The sequence below is a fragment of the Peromyscus eremicus genome, chromosome 6, assembly GCF_949786415.1.
Source record: "Peromyscus eremicus chromosome 6, PerEre_H2_v1, whole genome shotgun sequence".
NCBI lineage: Eukaryota > Metazoa > Chordata > Mammalia > Rodentia > Cricetidae > Peromyscus > Peromyscus eremicus.
In genome coordinates, this window is record NC_081421.1 from 65,680,553 (window position 1) to 65,699,568 (window position 19,016).

Below are 19,016 nucleotides of genomic sequence, written 5' to 3' on the forward strand. Positions count from 1 at the left end.
AGGAGAACATGGCCCTCTAAAACAACTGAGCAAAGTTCATATGAACTCACAGAGACTGAAGCAGCATGCACAGGATCTACAGAGGTCTGCACCAGGGCCTCTGCATATATATAGTCTATAGCTTTCAGTTTAGTGCTTTTATGGAACTCGTGAATGTGTAAACAAGTGTGTTTCTGATTCTTGTGCTTTCTCTTAGGGTTCTTTTATTTTTCTGTAGGCTTATCTTGTCCAACTTCTATATGATGGATTTTGTTTCATCTTATTATATTTCATTTTGGTTTTGTTTCGTTGTTATCTCTTAGAAGTCTGCTCTTTTCTGATGAAAGACAGAAAGGGAGTGGATCCAGATGGGAGAGGAGATGGTGAAGAACTAGATGTGTAGAGGGAGGAAAACTGTAGTCAGATTATATTGTATAAGAAAAATGTTTAATGAAAGGGGAAAAAGAAATGTATATGTTAATTGTCATTGTGTGGTCTTTGTTGTTGGTTCTTCTAATTATGGTTTCTTATTTTGTTTCACACTCTATTGACTATGTTCATTCCTCTTTTCATTCTGAAATATTGCTCCCGATATTTTCTTCAGATTTTAATAAAACTTTATTATGTTGAGTGTGTGTGTGTGTGTGTGTGTGTGTGTGTGTGTGTGTGTGTGCTCACAAGAGCACAGATGAACACAGAGGCCAGAGGAGTCTGACTTTCCTGGAACTGGAGTTAAAGGTGATGATTCTGAGCCAACTGATGTGGCTGCTGAGAATGAAACTTGGGTCCTTTGGAGGAATAATGTGCATTCTTAACCACTGAGCCATCTCTAGTTCCCAAATATTAGAATTCTAGACCTTTTATATCATAGAAAAATTTGCTTTCTCCATCAGTTGTAGCAGATAGTGTCACTGGGTACATTAGTATAGGTTGTCAGTTGTGAGCTTTTAGTACTTGGAATACAATGTTCCAGGTCTTTGGACTTTCAAAGTTTATATTGAGTATCTGCCATTATTCTGATAGGTTATCAGAATATATGTGACTTGTGCTTTTTGTCTTTTTGTCTTTCAATACACTTTTTTTGTTCTATATACTTAGTTTTTAACTGAGACATACCATGGGGGTTTTCATTTCTACTCTTGTATATGGTGTTCGATGTGCTTCTACAAAGGTGTGTTGTTCCCTAGTTTGGGTTAGTATTCTCCCATGATCTCATTAAAGATCTGATCTATCCAGTGGCCTGGAATTCTTCTCTCTCATCTTTTCCTATAAGTAGAAGATTTTGTCTTTTCATGGTGTCCTACATTTCCTACAAGTTTTTCTCCCCAGTGGTTTAAAAAAGCATTTAATATTCTTTGTTTATTTCATCTAGATTATTTACTATTCTTTGCTTATTTCATCTAGATCAATGGTTCTCAACCTTCCTAATATTGCAACTCTTTAAAACAGTTGTGGTGACCCCAACCATAAAATTATTTTTGTCGCTACTTCATAACTGTAAATTTGCTCCTGTTATGAATCGTAATGTAAATATTTTGGGAGACAGAGGTTTGCCAGTGGAGTCGTGACACACGTGGAGAACTGCTGATCTAGATTGTCTGCATTGCATTTGAATCCTGACATTCTGTCTTCTGCTTGATCCATTCTACTTGTAGTGATTTTCCTTGAGTTTTCTGGTGATGTTATTAGGTTTTTCAATTCCATCTTCATTTCAGCTTGAGTCCTCTACAATGTTTAATCTCTGTTTTGAATTTAATTTTCAAATCCTGGATTGCCTTTGTAGGTTACATCAGCCTTATGTTTCTGTCTCTTTAGACCTCACTCAGGCATTTACTAGTTTAAGTTCATTGAACTTCCTCTTTGTGACTTCTTTAAACTCCTTGAATTCTTTGATGAAGTTTATGGTTGTTCTTTTAAATTATGTGTCCTGTGATTCATCTAGATAATTCTCCCTAGGTGTTAGAATCAAATCATAGCTTATTGTCTAAATAAGTAGCTAAATACCTGCCATTTAATGGACACATGGCCTGTTAGCAATTTTCACTATAGTGAGATGTTCTAGACATTGCTGAGCTCTCGTGTCATACCAGCTGTTAGAAATGCTGCCATAGTAATTATTAACACAACAGAGTAAAAGATATAAAGCCATAAAAAACAGATGTGTACCCATAAAGGGACAAGAAAGTCAATGGACAACATGTGAGAGAGAATGATCAATCACTGTATGCAGTAAGGATGATTGAGGGGCCACTGTCCACCTGCTGTGGGTTGATCTGCTACTGTCCCACACAGATTCGGGCTTTTGAGTCATCTTTGGAACAACTGAGCCTCGACTGGCAAAGCTGATCTGTAAGATGCTTGTGGTCAAATGATCAAGAGTCAAGAGAAGATTGTTAGGGAAGACTTTACTATTTTGTAACAGAGAAGGCAGGCCCTTTAACAGGGAGAGACATTGAGTACTTCCCACAAGACTATGACATCTCAGACCCCAGGACACCAAGGGCAGCAACAAGAGAGAACAAAAGCCCAGGGCAGATCTTTGAATATTGCTTCCTCCTGCACTGCTTGTCTAAAATATTAATGGCTCATGTCAGCAGCAGTCTCCAGACTGCTGGCTGCTGCCACCACCGCTACCACAGCATCCACTGCTGCCACTACTGCTGCCACAGCAGCCACTGCTGCTGCCACTGCTGCCACAGCAGCCACCGCTGCCACCACTGCTGCAGCATCCAGAGCTGTGACGATGGCGACGGAGAGATCTGCGGGGCCTGTGGTGGCTCAGGCAGCAGCCACCACCCCCAGAGCTGCAACAGCCCCCAGAACTGGAGCCACAGCCTCCCCCAGAGCTGGAACCACAGCAGCCCCCAGAACCCAGGCTACAGCAGGAAGACACAGGGGGGCACTTGGGAGGACACTTGGGGGGACACTTGGGGGGACACTTGGGGGGACACTTTGGAGTCTGGCACTTGGGAGGGCACTTGGGGGCACACTTGGGAGGGGGCTGGCACTGCTGTTGGCTCTGCTGGCAGGACATCTTGGCTGGTGAGTGCTCAGGAGCTGTGGGAGAGTCACACACATGTCAGACCCAGGACCCTGGGGCAGCTTATCCACCTCTAAATACCACTGTTATTTATAGAAACTCCATATTCAATAGTTTTATTTCTAACAAATCCCAAGGACCTTGCAGTACTGGCCTGCAGAGCCAAATTATCCTGTAAGTTTTGAGAGGAGAAAAGGGGTGCTTATTCTTTTTAAAAACTCATTTTCCTGTAACCTTATGTTGGGAGATCTCACAGTCTAAAGGCATATTCAGAAGAATTTCCTCCTCCACTTACATTTCTCTGATTGATATCTTTTACAGTGCCACTGGGCTTGGTCTACTAATATTGTATATCATATGGAGAGTGTTATGAGATTTCCATTGATTGCCTAAGCTTCCCAAACTGATGACAATAATGATGGTTATTATGAGAAGAAAATGGTGATTATTGATCAGTGATCTCACTCCCTTTAATATAAGAACTAACTTATCTGTTCCTGCAGACATGAACCATGTCTGGTCCTTCCATTCAAGAAAGTGTGAACTCATCTCAACACCCCATGCTGACTGGTTGACATGACAAGTCTTGTGCTGTTGTGTCTTAAAAATTCTGAGCAGCCTGAGCCTGTGATCACATTCCGAATCCATGGCTCTGTGTTTTCCAAGCTGAAAGATCCATTGGTACCCTGTCTCAACTGTTAGTCTTTCTTTACAAGCTGTCTCAGGGATGTGTTAGCAGAGAAGAGCTCCTCTTCCTGAAGCCTATAAAGACCCACAGCTCTCTGTATTTCAGGTTCCCATCCTAATGGATCTCTCTGCTGGATGGCATATTATCCTCTCCAGATTCAGAAGTCAGAGTTACCCAGTTACTTCTATTGCTTTTCATGGCATCAAAATCACTTTGGCCACCTCCTTCCTCCCAGATTTCATCTCCTCCTCTCTTCTGTGCTCTGTCAGTGTGGTTTCTAGGCTCTAGGGTCCTGCTAAGCCTCCCCTCCAGTTCTCCTCTCAGCTTCCCTCTAATACGATCCATGCCCATGCCCCCAATGAAGACCTACCAAGATGGCAGGCAGCACAAGATCCTTGGGTACGTCAGGAGGTGAGTGAATGGAGATACTCTGCCCCTGAGCCCTTTTATTCTGATCCTGGGCTCTGCCCCAGCTATGAGGCAATGGCTGGGCATGGTAGCCCTGCCTACTGACACACACATTGTCTTGTGACTGGCAATGATCAAATGTTTCTCACCAGCCTTCTTCCATGGGGCTCGTGGATGGTACATTCAGCTTGTACTGTGACTTAAGCATGAGGCTAGGAAGTAGATTCCTGTCACCCTTAATCTCACATCTCAAGGATCCCTGCCGTAAGAGTATCTCTGTCTATTTTTCATCCCTGTACACTACTACTCTATATGACTATGTCACACAGTGTAGACACCTAAACAGCCAAACTCCTAGTCACTGGACCCAGCTCAGGACAGTTATGCAGACATGTGATTTTGAAAGCTATTTATCATGTCTCATTATCCCTCTTTACCTAAAATATTGGAATATCAATGAAAATTATTTGTAGAAGGGCTTGTGAAAAGCCGTGGAGTATCACCAAAAATGGAGAACATGAAAAACAAGAAAAAGAAAACTGGCTGATGGGAAGATTTGCACATGGTAGCTCTCTGACAAATGACCTGTGTAGGGGGAAGATATAATTTAAGAGAAATAGACATGATTGACATATGTCTTTCCTGTATGGAAAGTTCACAGTCTATAGAGAATTTTGCATAATTGATGTCTACAGAGAATACAAAGAAGTGAAGTACAGTTCTTTCTAAAGTCAGTGAATCTACTAGTTGGTTTTCTCTTTTAATCTGCTTTTAAATAGCCTCCCTGCTGTTTTTTTCTGATGAGAACTCAGCTGTAGACATCATAAGATTGAAGAAGAATGGGATTGTTGGAGGAAATAGAGCCAAAATTTTGTCTTCATATTCTTGTGGAGTTTTGGATTTCTGGAGGCTATGACTGAAGAAGATGATCATCAAAGATGAGAAATGAAGAAAGGAGAGAAGGCTTGGACTGTTAACATCTGTTTCTCCATGTTGACAATAGGTAATAGGGACTTTACCATAGGCAACAGGTGATTTTTAACACCACATGTCCTAAATACTTCCTAGGAACGGGCTTGTGCTGTTATTTTCAAAGCTCCTCCCCTTTCAATGTTTCCTTAGTCCCTCATAGCCACAGAGTTCATACAAAATGGTGTTTTAAATTTGCATATATTTATTCTTGTAATGAAAAGTGTTGAAATTTATTGTAAGCCGAAGTTCTTACAAAGATGGACATGACTGCAAGGTTTAATTAAAACATAACTGAACTCAATGAGATATCTACAAACCAAAGCCAAACTGAATTATGTGAGGGGGAATTAATTTTCTCCCTAGCCATTGATGGACCTTCCACTGAGAAGCCTGTGGGACTAATTTCTTCCTCAGATGAGCATGATGAGCTAACTGAAATGTGAGGAAGACATGCTCTTATGTATGAATAGTTGTAGTGACTACATATTTAGAGAGATACATATCTGTTGTTTATCACAACTCATTCTCTGTTGATCATCTGTTATCTAATCTATCTAATCTATCTATCTATCTATCTATCTATCTATCTATCTATCTATCTATCTATCTACATACCTACCTATACCTATCTCACTTTCTATTTGAGCTTCCACCATTTACATGTTGTGCCCTGATGCCCAGATCCCTCTGAACATTACTTTCTCCAGTGCCTGACACGTCCAAAGATAGTTATGAATGAGGAGCAACATACAATTAAAACATTATTGTGGTTTTGGTGGTTATTTTCTTTTCTTTTTTTTTTTTTTTTTTTTTGGTTTTTCGAGACAGGGTTTCTCTGTGTAGCTTTGTGCCTTTCCTGGGACTCACTTGGTAGCCCAGGTTGGCCTCGAACTCACAGAGATCTGCCTGGCTCTGCCTCCCGAGTGCTGGGATTAAAGGCGTGCGCCACCACCGCCCGGCTGGTTATTTTCTTAACTTGACTTTGCAGTTCTTGATCATGAACTTTGTAGAAGACACCATTGTGTCATAATGTGAAAAGCTTAGGCAGACTTGCAACCACGGATGGTCATTCCTTGATCCATTTTTTAGCATCACACTCAAATAGTTGACACTTAGTTACTGGTGAAGTCTTTCCAAGGACTGTGGCCTGCTATGCTGGTTAGTTTTCTTTCTTTCTTTCTTTCTTTCTTTCTTTCTTTCTTTCTTTCTTTCTTTCTTTCTTTCTTTCTTTCTTTCTTTCTTTCTTTTTCTTTTCTTTTTTTCTTTTTTTTTTTGTCAGCTGACACAAGTTTGAGTCATTTGAGAAGAGGAGGGAACCTCAAAACCAAGAAAACGTCTCAGTAAGACTGGCCTTTAGATAAGCCTGTGGGGCTTTTATTAATTGATGATTAGTGTGGAAAGGCCTGGCTCATTGAAGGTAGGACCATCCCTGGGCAGGTGGCTGTGGGGTATATAAAAAAGGAAACTGAGTAATCCAGGAGAAGGAAGTCAGTAAGCAGTGTTTCTCCACGGTTGCTGCTTCAGGTCCTGCCCTCAGTTCCTACCTTGACTTCCTCTAATGGACTGTGGCCCAGGATATGTAAGCCAAATAAACCCCTTTCCTTCCCAAATTGATTTCAGTCAGCTTTTAATCACAACAATAGAATGCAGACTAAGAATACTGCCTAAGGGGAAAAATTCAAAATCTAATGTGAATCATGGATTCTGCTCAACCTCTATTTACTTATTGATTATTGTCCATCTGTCTTTCAGCTGTTCAGGCCTGAGCCACGTTATTTTCTGAATATGCTTCTCATTATAACACAATGCTGTGGCTTTTGCTCATTTGAAAGAACTACTCATTCACTTTCAAATTTTGATACCAGTCATGTGCTATGCCATGCGCATGAGATAATAATGAACTCTTTGGCAACTTGACCAAAGTTTTATACTTTCATTTTCATTAATTAAAATTGGACACCCACATTAGGTGGCTCATAACAGCCTATAACTTCGGGGTTCCAACACTCTCTTCTGATATCCATGGTACCAGGCATGAATATATAATAGATACATACACACAGGCACTCACACACATACACATAAAAAAAAAACCCTCTAAAACCCCAGAATGATGGACTCATTGGCTGTTTTAAATCTTTTAAACCATGCTATGAACATTATCAGTGATATTTCAAATTATAAATGACAGCTCCTTATGACTCAGGTCACTGCATAGCAATGTACATCCTGAGACTGACAGAGGAAGAAATGTGACGTCACATCACCTGAAGCTCTGCCACTGTCTCACCAGCTCTGACATTTGTTCTCCTGGTCACACTGCTCCAACGGGCTTAGTAACAGGGAGAGGTTAGGAATTGCTTCCTGGTGTCCACAATGGCAGGTCTGCAAATCCAGATTCCACCTTCTAGGATGATGAGACTGAGATGCCAACTGGTCCACACCTCTGCCTCTCTGCACAGACATAACCAAGTCCTCAGCTGACCTATGTGATTATAGGGATATATGAGTGGCACTTCTGCTTTAGGAAGATTGGAATTTAAGGCTTGACTGTGGACTCTGCAGCTTAGGTATCAGGTCCATAAAACCATCTGGATAGGACATCACTGGTTCACCAGTGTTTCATTTGTCAGGGTGTCTCTATTTCTCCATCCCACAGAGTATAAGAAATGCTGGTGTGCTCTAACCAGAAGCGATTCAATCTGAAAAATGTTTTTTTTTCTATGAGTTTCAGAGCCACCACCAATGAATAAGTTTTCTTTGTTTCCATCTTTTTACCTATAAACAATCAAAACAGTGAAGCAGTCACCTTAGAGCATAAGAGAAAATTAAATTACTATTCACAGAACAGCATTTAAAGTTATTATTTGATTGCTGCGAATGCCAAAATTTTAACATTTTGTTAGCATGTGTGATGAAAGCATGTTAAGATCTTATCACTTCTTAGTTGGTACAGCTATCATGTTCCTAATTGGGAAAATGTCACATCAAGTTTGATAACTTACGCTGTTTTAATTCTGAAACTCAATAAAACACAATCTTTTTGAGATGTTTCATTTAAAGTATTTTTTTTATTAAATTTTTTTTTCAGTCTCAGACATGTATACAATGTATTGTGACACCCAGGTATTTTATCATCTTGCAAAACTGAAACAGTACACTCCTTCATCAATACATCCCCACAGGCCCCCTCCTTGGCCTCTGTAAATTAGCATTCTCTTTCCCACCCTTATGAATCTGACTAACTGCAGTTTCCAATAGAAGAAGAATGGTATAGTGTCTGTCTTTTTCAAATACCTGTTTTAATTTGTATCTTTTCTTTACATTTCATCAATATTGTAGCATGCATATATGTTTCTAGAATTATTTTTCTTTTGAGAAAAGGTTTCATTCATGTAGACAAGGATGGTCAGGAAATAGCATCAGGAATATACAGCGAGGTTGTCTTTAAACTTGTGATCCTCCTGACTGTAATTATAGGAGTAACCTATTATACCTGGAATTCTGAAGATTATATCATATTCTTTGGAGTGCTAGCACCATATTTTTAAATACAATCGTTAATCAATGTTCACTTGAATGGCCTTCATCTTTTAGCTACTGTAAATAGTGCTTCTGTGAACATGATATAGAAAAGGCTCTCCAAGTCTCTGTTCTCAATGCATATGTACTACACATATACATAGAGATCCACACACAAATATATAAGCAGGCAGATGAACAGACAGACAGACAGACAATATAGTGGAGGTGTGAACTTGTTGGCTCATGGTTAATTCTGTTAAATTTTTGAGGAAAGGGTATTTTTCATAGTCATTTGCATTCCAAACAGAGCACAGAGGTACCAGTTCCTCTGCATAGTCCTTACGAGCTGCCATGCTTTGTTGTGTTCATCGTGATCATGTTCTTGGCTCAGAGGCTATATCTCATTAGGGATTTTATTTGCCTAGTAATCATATTGAGCAGCTTTACTTGTGTCTCTGGATCATTTTGTATCTTTTTTGGATAAATGTATGTGTGATTCTCTTCTAAGTTTTAAATCAAGTTGTTTGCTTATATTTTGATGAGTTGAGAAGATTATTACACACTCTGAATAATCTCCTTGTCAGATATGATTGACATGTGCTTATACCAAAGACTGTTATTTTGCTATGTGGGTTATGTTCAGTCATGCATAGAAGATTTTAGCATTAATGTACTTCATGAAATCTACTTTCATTTTTATTAGTGTAGTATCATTTCACACAAGTTGCTGAAAATTCTAGTGTTTCAAAGTTTTCCCAGTATGTGTTCTTCTAGGAGTATTTTGTCTTCATTGTTATATTTAGGTTCTTTCTTTGTTGTGTAATGGGCACTTAGCTTACCTAGCTTTTCATGACAATGAAGAGCACCTGATTTTGATCAGTTGTCACTTCATGTGAAATGATAGAATACCACTACAGTTACTTTTTAAACAAAGAAGATAACTAGAGATATCAGAGAACACACACAGGTAGCCAAAGAATGAAAGTAGCCAAAACTGAACTGTTGGATTGGCCTCATGTATGGACTAAAGGATGACAGACATTTTATTACCTGTACTCTGTGGAGTGACCCGTATTACTGATTACATCACACTACAGATATAAACTTCTGGTCAATTCAAGGCACCACTGAGCCCTAGATATTAAATCTAATGTGTAAGGGTGATTTTGGCAAAGATAAACAAAAGTTTTGGGAGTCTCAATAAGGAAGACTTTATTATGACAAAATATTGAAGAAGACTTTAGATCATTGGGGCAAATTCAGAATTTGATACAGGTTTTCAGCATCTCACAACCAAGAACATGAAGACAGAAGAGGAGGAAAGTAGCACTTCTGGACTGGTCTTCTGAGCATGGCTTCCTCCTGCAACACTTGTCTGAAGTCTTCCTCACCAGGTCAGCAACAGCCACCAGACTGTTGGCTACTGCCACAGCTGCTGCCACCACTGCTGCCACAGCATCCACTGCTGCCACCACTGCTGCCACAGCAGCCACTGCTGCCTCCACTGCTGCCACAGCATCCAGAGCTCTGGTGTCTGTGTCGGAGAGATCTGCGGGGCCTGTGGTGGCTCAGGCAGCAGCCACCACCCCCAGAGCTGCAGCAGCCTCCAGAACTGGAGCCACAGCCTCCCCCAGAGCTGGAGCCACAGCAGCCCCCAGAACCCAGGCTACAGCAGGAAGACACAGGGGGGCACTTGGGAGGACACTTGGGGGGGCATTTAGGAGGGCACTTTGGTGTCTGGCACTTGGGAGGGCACTTGGGGGCACACTTGGGAGGGGGTTGGCACTGCTGCTGGCTCTGCTGGCAGGACATCTCAGCTGGTCAGTGCTCGGTAACTGTGAGATAATCGAAGAAAAGTTAGTACCAGAAGCCTGCAGCCACTCTGCCCACCCTGCACCTTTAGCATCCATGGTAATTATAGAAACACCATCTCTAGTAATTTCAGGTCTAAATCACTCATTCTCTCACATCCTCATCATCATATCTTGGGAACAACAGAAACCCATGCAAGTCAGGTACGAACTGGCGTTCGTTGCCCAGCAGAGAATGACAAAGATAATGGTATCTTAAAAGGCTCCGAATCACAAACAAATGTGGCAGTAGAAGTCATTCTAAATAGGTCTTCAAACTGATATCATCTTATGAATGCATCACTTCTAGGAAAAATGTGTTTTAAAACAGAGAATGATCTTTCTCATAGCTTGAAAGAAGATTTTACTATACAAGCCATTACTGCAAAGAACCCAGGTTACTACTACATGATCAGTAAGCTGATTCCCTCAATGAAAAGTCTGAAAACTCCATCATTTCTTGCAGACCAGGACCATGAATCTCTGTCCCTCTTCTCTGACAAGCTTTCACATATGCTCAGTTCACTGCATGCTCAGGCCAACAGGATGGCACCACCAGAGTGGGGCTGATAGTATTCAAGTCATTCTTAGAAGTATGTGACCAATCCCAGACCTTTAACTCTGTGGGTTTTCAAAGCTCAAAGGAGCACCTGCTACCCTACTCTACCTTCATCTCTTCCTTTGAATGCTGGCCTGAAGCTGTTTCAGAGCAACCCTTTGAAATCTGTTTAAGATGAGTAATCTGTCCTTCAGGGTCTTGTTATGACAGACCCACTCTAAAGAGAAGCTGTTTCTCTGCGGAGCTCTTTGTTATATGGACCCTGACTGCTAGTGTCCCTTGTGGATGTAAAAGTGCCCTTTTCTACTACCCGTCATTCTGGCCTACTGTAAGTCTTCTGTAAGAATGACCTCCAGGCTCTGGGACCCTTCCTACCTTCTTCTATAGCTCTTCTCTCAGTGTCCCTCTGGTACAAACCATGCTCTTGTCCCCAGTTGACACTTACCAAGATGACAGGCAGCACAAGATCCTTGAGCACCTCAGGAGGACTGGATGGAGGTGTGATGTCCCTAAGTCCTTTTATTCTGATCCTGGGCTCTGCCTCAGCCTGTGAGACAGTGGCTGGGCATGGATAGTCTTGCCTCATGACATCTACATGGCCATGTGACTGGTGATGACCAGATATTCCTCACCAGCTTTCCTCCATGGGTTCAGGAATGCACTATGGTTTAGACATAAGGTGAGGAGGAAATAGATTCCTGTCATCCTTAACTTCACATACTTGAAGAGTATCAACCTTAGGAACTACTCATTTCTCTGTCTATCTCATTTACTGCCTATACCATGAGATAGCAGTATTGAAGCTTGGCTGCTTATGTAGCTCTCTACACTCTTGCCAGTCTGTATGGTTGCATCACACAGTTAGACATCTACAGGACCAAAATCCAGGATGAGGGACCTGGGCTGGTAGGGGGCTAGCTGAGGTTATGTTGAAGTATTTTGGCCTTCATATTTCCCTTTTTAACTGTACTATTAAAATAGTAATGAGAATTAGTTAAGTGTTGTAAAAGTTAATGACGTATTAGAAAACAATAATCAAATCTACTGGAGAAAATGGATTATGACAGATACTTAACAAATGTCAACCTAGTTTGCCTAAAATAGGAAGCTTCAGGTTCTGTGAGAAACATGTCTCAAGTAAGGAAGGTAGAGAAGTGACCAAGGAAAGACATCCCTATGAAGCCTCTGTCTCCTCATACACCTGTGTAGGAAGTGCACCCACCAGACATATGTACACTCACTGTACACCAGAGAGGTGCACACACAAAAATTAAAATAATAATTATAGATGAGTGGATATGTCCTAAATAGTTATACATGTTATGAAGAAAAATGCTATGAGAATACCCGTTCTGTAAAATTAATATATACTACTAATAATTTAAAAGCAGTATTTGTTTCTGGTGAAAATGGGCTTGATTATTTGTCAACTGGTTTTACGTTTTTTAGGTATAGTGTATCATGAATTTTGTATCATCTTGCTTATAGGCCAAGGTCATGCTCTAGGGTTAGTAAGCATGCTGCAGAAGGGAGCACATCTGTTTGTTTTTACAGATGTGATTTGTAGTTCTATGTATTTGTGTGTGTGTGTATGTGTGTGTGTGTGTGTGTGTGTGTGTGTGTGTGTGTGTGTGTGTGTATGTACATGTATATGCAGGTATCAATGGAGGCTTGAAGAGGTTGCCAGATCCACTGGGGCTAGAGTTACAACCTGTTATGGTGTTGGGAATCAAACTCTTGTCCTCTGTAGGAACAGTATACTCTTAACCACTGGGCCATCTCTCTGTTCCCCATGGGCTTGTTTTCAAATGACTATTTTTCTGGTAGGGTTGAGATGGTTCTGTAGTAAGATATGAAGTGAGAAAACAGGTCATTAAAATGAGCAGAGCACATGTCTTTGCTGTCTATATTAGTGTATGGTTTGAGGTTTAGGGGTTCATATAGGATGGAGGGGATAATATCTATAGACATGAAGAAAAGGGAAGATAATAAATTTTGTGAAATACTGTATGCATATTCTTCCATGTGAGGCAAAATGTGTAAGAAGAAACACTTCCCTCCCTAACAGGGCCAAGAACTAGAGTCCTTACTAATTTTGGGGATGTGTTTGAACTATTGTTTTTTACAGTCCTGTGTTCTCTTCATCCTCCTAGTTCCCTTCACTCTCTACTCTTCTACAAGTTTTATCTGGAAGGTGGATTTGAATGTCCCCAATTTTAGGATTTTGATGAAAATAGTTAAGATATAATCTAGGACAAAATGGTTGTAGAGAGAGTCACACTGTGATGTTCTCTAAAAACTGAGCTCAGGGAGATTGTAAACCAAAGCCAGAATAAATAAGTCAAGAGAAAGGCTTTTGGGAATAAAGGACTGGCTAAGACTTTAGTGATATGTTCAAGTCATATGAGCATGATGAGTGGCAAGGAAATGTGAGAGAGATTTTGCCTACTTTTTTAAAGATTTATAGAGATAATAGTCTATAATTCATGACTCCATCTACCTTTCTGTCTGTCTATCTTCTGTCAATTATCTATTTGCCTATCATCTATTTACCAATCTACTTATCTATGCATCTCTTCATATCTATTTTTTCTTAGAGACTCTATTATCTATGGATACCAAGATTCTTTCGACAAAATACTGACACCGAATTGTTTGAATATTTTTATTCTGTTCTAATATCATATCAAAATAAATCACTCTCTATATTAATATATACTCAAGGTCTATTGGGACTCCATACATTTTAAGGGGAGATTTGGCTTTTTGCTCTACCTGTACATTGGTACTTTCCATCTTCCCTAAAGAACAGTTTTAGCTGAACTACTTTATTTTCTATACTTGGTAATAAATGTTTTCCCATGCAGCACATGCTATGCACTCTGCCTGCCAAGTGTCTTCATCCCAATCCTTCTTATTTTTGTTTTGCCATGTATCGTGTTATTTTCATAGACTACTATAAATGCTTGACAAACCATCCTGGGCTTTGTATTTTGTCTTCATTAATTCAACACAGAATGATACATACTTTGGTTATTTTAAGACTCTTAAATCCTCTAACTAATTAATAATATTATCCATAATATTTCATCATATTAATAGCTACCCCTAATGACTCAAGTCACCCAATATGAACCTACACTCTGAGACTGCCAGAGTGAAACGTTGTGGCTACATCACCTGAATGTATGCTGCTGTCTCACCAACTATGACATCTGTTCTCCTGGTTAGGTTGCTCCAAAGGGCTTAGTAACAGGGAGAGGTCAGGAATTGACTCCTGGATTCAATGACAAGTCTGCTCAGCTCAGCTTCCAACTTTGAGGATGAGGAGGCTGAGACATCATCTGGTCCAAACCTCTGCCTGTGTTCAGGACAATATCCAAGTCTTCAGATGACCTGCATAAGTGATATATGAGTGATGTGGGAGCACTCTGTTTGCTTCAGGAAACTGGAATTTAATCCTTGACCTGACTTATGTATCAGGTTACTACAGCCATCGCAATCAGCCAACCATTGGCTTTTTGGGGCCTCTGTGTGACATGGTTCTCTCTTTTGCAGGCAAATTTCCTTCTTGTTATTGATATAAGAGAAATTTGTTGAAACATAACTAGAACCAACTCAAACTGAAAAATCATTTCTTCTGTAATCTGGAAACAGGACCAACCGCGTTATCTATAAGCCCTTGAGACATTCATAAACAACAAAAACAATTATTTTATATTGTGAAAGAAAATTCAGTTAGTGTTTATGTAGAATCATTTAAATCTATAACTTCTTAAAATATTTATTTTATGTAGACAGGTCTCTGAGTATATGTATATGTCACAGAGGGCAAGTGTCTGTAGAGGCTGGAAGAATGCATTAGATCCCCCAGTACTGTTGTTACAAGAACTTGTGAGTCACCATATGGGTCCTGGTAACTGAATCTGGGTTCTCTGAAAGTGACCTTAACCACTGAACTGTCTTCACTTGTCCACTAAATTTATATTATTTGAGGCAAGCAAGAGGGCTCCGTGGTTAAAGGTGCTTGATCCCAAGCCTAACAATCTAAGTCTTACACCTGGATCTACATGGTAGAAAGAAGAACCAACTCCTATGAGTTGTCCTCTGACCTTCACATATGTGCCATAGCATGTAGGTATTTACACTAACAGACACACATACACTAAACAGACAGACAGATGTTGTGAGATATTTGTACACTGTGTGAAGTTATATTGCTGTGACTAGTGTAATAAAAGGCTAAATGGCCAACAGCTAGGCAGGAGGTATATGTGGGACTTCCAGGCAGAGAGAGAAAACTCTGGGATCAAAAAAAGGCAGAGCCACCAGCCAAAGGCAGAGGAAGCAGAACATGCAGGAGGAGAGGTAGCAGCCATCAGCCACAAGGCAGGATGTAGATTGGTAGAAATGGGTTAATTTCAACTATAAGAACTAGTTAGGAACAAGTCTAAGCTATAGACTGAGCTTTCATAATTAATAAAAAGTCTCCATGTCATTATTTGGGAGCTGGCTGGTGGACAGGGAAAGATTCATTACAGACATGTAATAAAAATGTAATTTTATTGTCTGATTGCTGTTAGTGCTATGCTTTTAACTATGGCATATGTAGTTAAACCAAGCTAAACTTTCAACATTTCTAATGAATTGTAGAAAGTATTATATGCCTAAAAATGCTGTCAAACACACCACACAAAATTTAGCATCTAACCAATTTTAATAGTTTACCTTCATATGTTAAATATAACCAGATCATTTAATATCCACTCTGCATAACATTTATCTTCTTGTGAAACTGAAATTGCCTACTCATTTATCAGTAACTTTCCATTACTCTGTGTACCTAGCTCCTATAAATGAACATTTTCTTGCCTGGGTATAGAGAGTAACAGGGCACTGTAAATGAATCTGACTCACTTCAAGATCTCAGGGGATTAGAAAAACACAACACCAGTCTTTTCGTTGCTGGTTTATTATACTTTTCACAATGTGTTTTTATTTGGTCTGTGTTTTAACATATATATCTTTCTATTTTAAGAGTACTTAATATTACATTGTGTATGCATATGAGATCTTTTAATACAACTGTAAATCAATGGACATTTTAATCACACCAGCCTTTTAGCTACTGTAAACTGGTAAACAAATACCTCCTAAAGGTACTGCTTTCTATGACTTTCTCCTTCTCATGTGATTGTTGTTGTATTTTAGGAGTTATCATGTTATTTTCCATAATCACTATTACATTTTGTGTTCCCTACTTTGAATAAAGATTCCTATTCCTCTGCACATTTGTCAACAACTGTTGATCTCTGGTGATTACAATAGTCAGTCTCAAGTTTGAAGTGTTATCTGGGTGTATTTGCATTTACCTAATAACAATAATAAGCTTTTCATATGATCAGTCATCATTTTTTATATTTTCTTTGGAAAAATATGTATTCAAGGCTTTTCTGTATTTTGAATCAAGTTATTCTTTTTTTTTTTTTGGTTGTTGGTGAGTTGAGGGAGTTTGTTTCATACTGTGGATAGTACCATGTTGTCAGAAGTCTGATTCACACATATTTAACTTCCATCTCAAAAGCTTTTCTTTAATTCTGTTTGCTGATCTATTGAGTAATAGTTTTTCATATAAAGAGTATACTGTTTTAAGTTTGTTGTGATGGTGTTGGAGTTCAGTCTGAGAAGTCACTGTCGAATCCAATATTGCAAGGTTCCCCTTATAGCTTGTCTTAGGCTTTGATGTTTAATATTCACTGGCTCATCCTCTGCGCCTGCTTTGATGTTCCAGCCTCATTGTTGAGCAAACAGATATTTGACTTTCCATAATTCTTCTGAGAATATTGTGTCCCTCATTGAATGACCTTAGTTTGCTGGTTGAGAGTCATTCATTTAACCATGAATGTGAGGATCTCTCCTGAGTTTCATTCCACTCCTTCTTCCAGTTAGCATGTATTATTTTCTTACTACCTTCTTCCAGTTAGTGTGCATGTCTTCATCCTAGTACCTCACTGGCTTTATTATTTTAGATTTGCAATAAATTTTAAAATCAGGAAGTGTAACATTTCCAAATTCTTTTAATTTTCTTTAAATTATTTAGAAAATAATTTGCAATAGGTCATGTTGTATACATTTTAAAAATTATATTTGTATATTTTTTGTAGGTTGAAGGGATATTTGTGTGCCATGGTAAACATGTGGAAGTCAGAAGACAAGTGTAGGAATTGGTTCTTTCTTTCTATCATGTAAGTCCCTGGTAGTGAACTCACATTGTCATGCATGGTGATAAGTGCCTTGTGTTGATTTGAATGAGAATGAGTACTTGGTCCCCAGTTGGTGGAACAGTTTGAGAAATGTTAAGAGATGTCACCTTGTTGGAAATTGAGTGTCATTGGGGGTGAACTTTGAGGTTTCAAAGACCTCTGCCATTCTCACTTGGATCTCTCTCTGCCTCCTGCTTAGAGATCAGATGTAAGCTCTCAGCTACTGCTCTAGCACCTTGCCTACCTGCCTGCTGCCATGTTCCATGCAATGATGGCCATGGACTCACCTTCTGAAACTGTAAGTCCCAATAAACTCTTCTGTGTCATTTTTGATGTCTCTTCACAACAATAGAAAAGTAAATAAGGCAGAAGCTGGTACCAGAAGTAGGATATTGCTATAACAGGCCTGACTATGCTGTTTGTTGGAGGAATGTGGAAGACTTTGGGAATTTAGAGAAGGAAATCTGTTGCATGCTGTAATCAAGGCTTAATAGACCATTCTAGTAGAATCTTGGAAGACAACAATGCTGAGAACAATATGGACTATGGAAGCCCAGATTAAGAGGTTTCAGAGGGGGACAATACTAGCACCTGGGCTGGAGACAGGCCATTCTTGTGATATTTTAGTGAAGAATGTGGCTGCTTTCTTTCCTTTTCCTAAAAATCTTCCTGAGGCTAAATTAAAAATTTGGGGACTAATTTCATCCACAGAGGAGATTTCAGGGAAGCCTAATATTGACTATGTTGTATGGCTATTAGTGATCACTTTTATGCAGGTCTACAATACAAAAGAGCAAGTGGGGCAGAAATAAGTACATGATGTTTGAGGAGAAAAAGAGCAGCAGGAAATTCAGTGTTGGAGCTGAGACTTGTACTGAAAGAGTTAAGAACCATGATGCTTAATGGAATAAAGGGAATTGTGCCCTCAGGGCAAAACACCACCCAGTCAAGCTTCCATTTGTAAAAATGAAATGCCCACGGAAATTTCTGTACCTGAAAACAACTACAAAAGAATGTTGACACAAATGTGATTCAAGGAGGGGCTCGGGATTCATCCCAAGCAGGCAGCTATGATTGAACTTAGCAGCACTGTCCATGTGGCTCTGGCTTTAGAAACATGAGAATACAGCAATAAAGGAGCTGTAGAATCTTCCTCTATGGTTAAGGATAGCCTCTGAGACCAGACATGTGGTGAGGGAGTCCCTGAATAGAGGCCCTGAGAGTCCACAGCATAAATCTGTGGAAGGGAAGCCTGAATTATTTGTGTTAGAGACATAAGGATATTGAAGATTCCAGAGCTGTGTGGTGTCTTCCAGGAAGAACTACACACAGAGAGTGGGCAGCCCAATGGAGAAGAGTATGTTGCAGTCAAGAAACAACAGAACCATCAAAGCCCTTTCACAACAGACATGTAGCTATAAGATTTGGTGTTTTCCTAGCTGGCTTTTGGTTTTGCTTTGGTCCAGTATTTCCCTACTATACCCCTATTTCTCCCATTTGTAATGGTGATATATATTCTGTGCCATTGGATGTTGGAAGTATGCAATTTTCCTTTTGATTTGATTTTATATGGGGTTATATTTGAGAGATTGTCTTGAATATCAGAGAAGACTTTGGACTTTAAAATTGTATTGAGACTGTGAAAGACTATAGGGACTTTTGAAGTGTGGATAAATACATTTTGCATTATAGTGTGGTTATAGTCCTAAGGGGATTACGGTGTGGAATGTGG

The 19,016-nt window shown here is 39.7% G+C and overlaps 1 protein-coding gene across 1 annotated transcript; it reads right to left on the reverse strand.

Moving 5' to 3' along the window:
* Positions 1–2,569: 2,569 nt before the first annotated feature.
* LOC131913755 (late cornified envelope protein 1C-like) lies at positions 2,570–3,013 on the reverse strand. Its single transcript, XM_059266542.1, has one exon. The coding sequence runs from the start codon at positions 3,011–3,013 to the stop codon at positions 2,570–2,572; it is 444 nt and encodes a 147-aa protein (XP_059122525.1).
* Positions 3,014–19,016: the final 16,003 nt, after the last annotated feature.